The sequence below is a fragment of the Babylonia areolata genome, chromosome 15 (genome assembly GCF_041734735.1).
Source record: "Babylonia areolata isolate BAREFJ2019XMU chromosome 15, ASM4173473v1, whole genome shotgun sequence".
Lineage (NCBI taxonomy): Eukaryota > Metazoa > Mollusca > Gastropoda > Neogastropoda > Buccinidae > Babylonia > Babylonia areolata.
In genome coordinates this window covers 9,121,503-9,126,102 of record NC_134890.1, presented here as the reverse complement: position 1 = coordinate 9,126,102, position 4,600 = coordinate 9,121,503, and the positions used below count along the sequence as shown (strand labels likewise).

Below are 4,600 nucleotides of genomic sequence, written 5' to 3'. Positions count from 1 at the left end.
TTGTATCGTGCGCCCAACCACCTTAAAAAAATTATTCATTTATTTATCTGTTTATTTTTGTTTGTTTGTTTGTTGTTTCTTTGTTTATTTATTTATCTATTTATTTATTTATCTATTTTGTTTTTCCAATATATTTTTTTCACTTCGATCGAACTTGTTGTGGCTACCCTTTCTTGAGAGTGCGCCAATTAACAAACCGATCGGTTTGCGCCCTCACGGTCAGGCATAACATGATATATACTATGATTATGAATGATGAAATGAAGAAAATAAATACATGTGACGAAGAAAAAGATATGGGAATTACCTTTGATAAAGATTTATCCTTTGATCCTCACATCCAGAGAGTTGTGAACAAAGGAAATCAGATGATGGAACTCGTCATGAGAACTTTTACCTTTCTAGAAAAGGAGACATTTATCAAGTTATATAAAGCATTTGGTCCGCCCCATCTTGAATACGCTAATGTGATTTAGAGTCCTCATCTCAAGAGACAGTCAAAAATGATAGAAAATGTACAGAGACGAGCTACTAAAATCCTGAGAGAGTGCAAAAACTTAAACTATACAGAAAGATTACACAATCTCCAATTACACTCACTCAAAGGAAGAAGGATCAGAGGAGACCTAATTCATTTTGTAAAAAATATTCCATAATTATGATGATATTAATGTGCATGCTCTTTTCAAATTCTCACAAGTTGATTACACTAGAAATAATGAAGGCAAGATTTTTTTTTATTAGGCATTGCTATACTAACAAACGGAAGTTTTGTTTTGCTTTCAGAATTGCTAATTTTTGGAATGCGCTGCCTACTAACACAAAATGCGCACCAGATATCAACAGCTTAAAAAAAAAAACTCCTGGATAAAGACCCTAAATTGAAAGACCTTTTCTTTAGTGTAGATTGAATATAATATTATTTTATAAGATAGGCATGCAATCAGACCTAAACAAAGTTGAAAAATAATGAGGGGACACAAATAGGCTGCGAGGCCTAAGGGCAAAAAATCCAGTCCCTACTACTACTACTACTACTACTACTACTACTACTCCATAGCAACATTATTATAATGCCGTTTATGCATTTCATTGAGGCGGAAACGGCGAGGGGAGGGGTGGGGTTGCCGGTACATAATTATTTCAATTATCGTCCAACTACCATGCGTTTATATTATCACAGAGACGGGTGTGACAGCAAAATAATAAGAGCAGAAAGAAGCGTTATCTGAAAAGGACTTGTCTTGAAGATACGTATATTTAAGGCATCCATGATATATTTTCATGAAGTTAATACTAACAATATGAAAAATGAGCAGTTTTGGTTCCGCTTGAGTTCACTTCAGACTGTCATTTCTGGCAATGTGTGTGTGTGTGTGTGTGTGTGTGTGTGTGTGTGTGTGTGTGTGTGTGTGTGTGTGTGTGTGTGTGTGTGTGTGTGTGTGTGTGTGTGTGTGTGTGTGTGTGTGTGTGTGTGTGCAAGGTATCGAATGCTTTCTTTAAAGCACACCTGGAATTTCTTGAGAAAATTGCATCACTTACATATTTAAGTTCAAGATACCGAATTAATATATCAGTATCTAATCGCGACCCGATATGTCAACCCCGAAGTCGTATAGTTATTTGCTCATTCAGTTAATCACGGAATTGTCTAAGAGACTGATAGTGCTTTTTGTTTCAAATTTATACTGGTCCGGTCCAGATGTGTGTTGTTATTATCAACAAGTTGATTAACTGATTGATTTGTTGATTAACTGGTTCATTGATTAACCAATTTCCTGGTCAGTTACTTTGTTAGTTGATTCATTTATCAATTTATCTATCATATATTGATTGTTGTAACTGTTAGTGTTCTTAAAAATGTAAAATGTTCTTAACGATGCCAATGTTATTTCATGTGATCACCTTCAACACTTATTCACGTACATATCTCTTAAATGCAGACATTATCTTATGTTTGTATTGCGAGCCACAGGACTACACGGTAATTTCTCTATGTAAGATAACAAAGTTGACTCTAATTCACTCTCGCAGTTCCTCGCCGGAAGTCACGTGAGCAGAGACCACGACGTCAGCGGACCACTTTCAGCAGCGAGCAGACGATGCAGCTGGAGCTGGAGTATCGACGTCACGAGTACGTCACTCGCACGCGCCGGCTGGAACTGGCAGAGTTGCTGGCCCTAACGGAAACGCAAATCAAGATCTGGTTTCAAAACCGACGAGCGAAAGACAAGCGAATCGAGAAAGCCCACGCTGATCAGCATATAAGGTACCAGTTCTAACGGAAGTGTGTGTGCTGCTGTTGCTTTAAAAAAATAAAATAAAATAAAAAATAAAAAAAAAAAATATATATATATATATATATATATATATACTAAAGGAAACGTGGTTGTCACGTCGTCTCAAATGAAAATGAATGGACTCCAATGCAGCTTTGTCATAATCATCGACCAAAACATCTATAGTTCCCTGTGGACTGTTGGCATTGAGACTACGGCGAATGAACCCAGGTGTGGTTGTGTATTGAGGACCCAGAAAGAGCTGTGTGGGGTCCGGGCAATACTATTTGATTGGCGAAACTGAAAAGGCACAACAATGATAACGCCAACAGCGACTTTTTGAAGCTTCCTACGTATGCGTATACGCATATTTCTTCTGTCAGTACATTCAGTTAATCTGACGACACATGGCTGCTATTCAATTTCTGTCCTGTCTATATGCGTAAGCGTAGATCTAAGTACTCACGCTTGTTTTGTTGTTGTAATTTATTAATTTATTCATTTAATCGTCTATTTGCCTGTTTATTTGTCTGTTTCTGTTCATTCATGCATTCATTCATTCATTCATTCATCCATCCATTCATTCATACTTTTATATGTTCATCTATTCATTTATTTATTCAATTATTCAGTCATTCATTTACTTTTTCAATCATTCATTCAGTTACTTATTATTCATTCATTCATTTGATCCTTCATCCATTAATCAATTGATTCATTGTTTTGTTTGTTTATTTTTTGACTCAGTTATCTATTCACATGTATTTATTCACCGATATTCATTCATTCATTCTCTATTTAGCTTTTCATTTAATTATTTATATATTTATTCATTTATTTATTCATTCGGTTTTTTGTTCATTTGTTAATTAAATAATAAATTTATTTATTTATTTATTTATTTATTGATCTGCTTGTTCATTCATTTACTTACTTTGTTCCCAGGAGATGGAACCTGGGTCTGTGGTCTGTGGGAGGGGATCCTGGCTCCCATGACACCGTGCCAGCAGCAGCCGCCATTTTCCCTCTGTGGTCCTCACCACATCTCCCTTTGCCCACCAGCAACAACAACAATAACAACAGCAGCGACAGCGCCAACAACAACCATCACGGGAGCTACAACAAGGAGAAGAACAACACTGACAACCACCACCACCACCCCTTCGCAGTGAGACAGGGGGCGTGGAGGAGATTGTCGCCATCATCGGTTTCATAGTGTGTATGTGGTGGGGGGTGGGGGGGTGGAGGAGGGGGTGGGGGGGGAGAAATCGATTGATCAGCAAAACTGATGAACAGTTGAAACAAAACGAACTCTTTTCAAATTTGTCTGTTCTCTTTCTTATTTTGCAACCTCTTAGATGCAAGTTTAATACATACGTATGCATCTGGGGTAAAAAGAAAAAAAAAGAAGAAAAAGAAATAAAAAAGATACTTTTTCACGAGCATATCTTAGGTGTGGGATTAATTGTTTTTAAGTACCTCTTCCCATCTCTTCAACTCTACCCCACCTCCCCCATTTTCACCCCCTTCGCTCCCTCCACCCCCCACCCCCACCCCCATCCCCCTCAACCCCGTGCCCAGTCTCCTTTCCCTGACAATTGGATGTTCAGGTTCTGGATAACTTTCTGGCTCTGTCTTTCTTGATGTCTGTCTGCCTGCCTGTCCGTCTGTCTGTCTGTCTGTCTGTCCCACTGAGCTAGAGATCCTATCTTACAAACAACAGTTTGCTGAGTGTGTCTTATAAATAACATTTAAAAAAGATATAGGCGTCCGATCCTGTACGTGTTCTCCGCTTTTATCTCCTTTTGGTAGGTTTGTAATTATCCCTTCTTTTTTGCGTTGATGACATTTCTCACATTTTTTTTCTTAACCTTCAGTGATTTAACAACAAAATGCCTACATCCTTCCAGAAAAAAAAAAAGAAAAATGAAAATATTTACAGTCTTTCTATCTGTGACCGGAGTCTTGTCGTTTTGCATTCTTCATTGAGCTTCTGTAGCTTCTTCAAGTTCTTGTCTTGTTGTTAAACCTTCTAATTGTTTCAGTAGGTTCTCGTCAACAGTGAGCAAGTTGTGAACATAATCACAAATGCCTCTGTCCTGTGTTTGTGTTCTTTGTGAAGGTCTTCATGATAAATATTGTGTTGCCTCTAACGTTCCGTCTGTTTGTTTCAGTGTGTTGCCTTTGTCTGTGACTTAAACACCTTTTTACCGGTAAAATGACGCATATCAAGATTGCTAAAGTATTTTGGTACTTTTTCACACCCACATGCCCATCTTGCTTTAGATCTTAAAACTTCCCCTTCTTCTAAAAACTGAATT

The 4,600-nt window shown here is 37.6% G+C and overlaps 1 protein-coding gene across 1 annotated transcript in view; it reads left to right on the top strand.

Moving 5' to 3' along the window:
• Positions 1–2,282, top strand: part of LOC143290101 (homeobox protein rough-like) — a 2,572-nt gene extending 290 nt beyond the window's left edge. Inside the window, exon 2 of the mRNA XM_076599389.1 lies at positions 2,035–2,282. Coding sequence (XP_076455504.1) covers positions 2,035–2,282 — 248 coding nt within the window. The remainder of the gene's footprint in view (positions 1–2,034) is intronic.
• Positions 2,283–4,600: the final 2,318 nt, after the last annotated feature.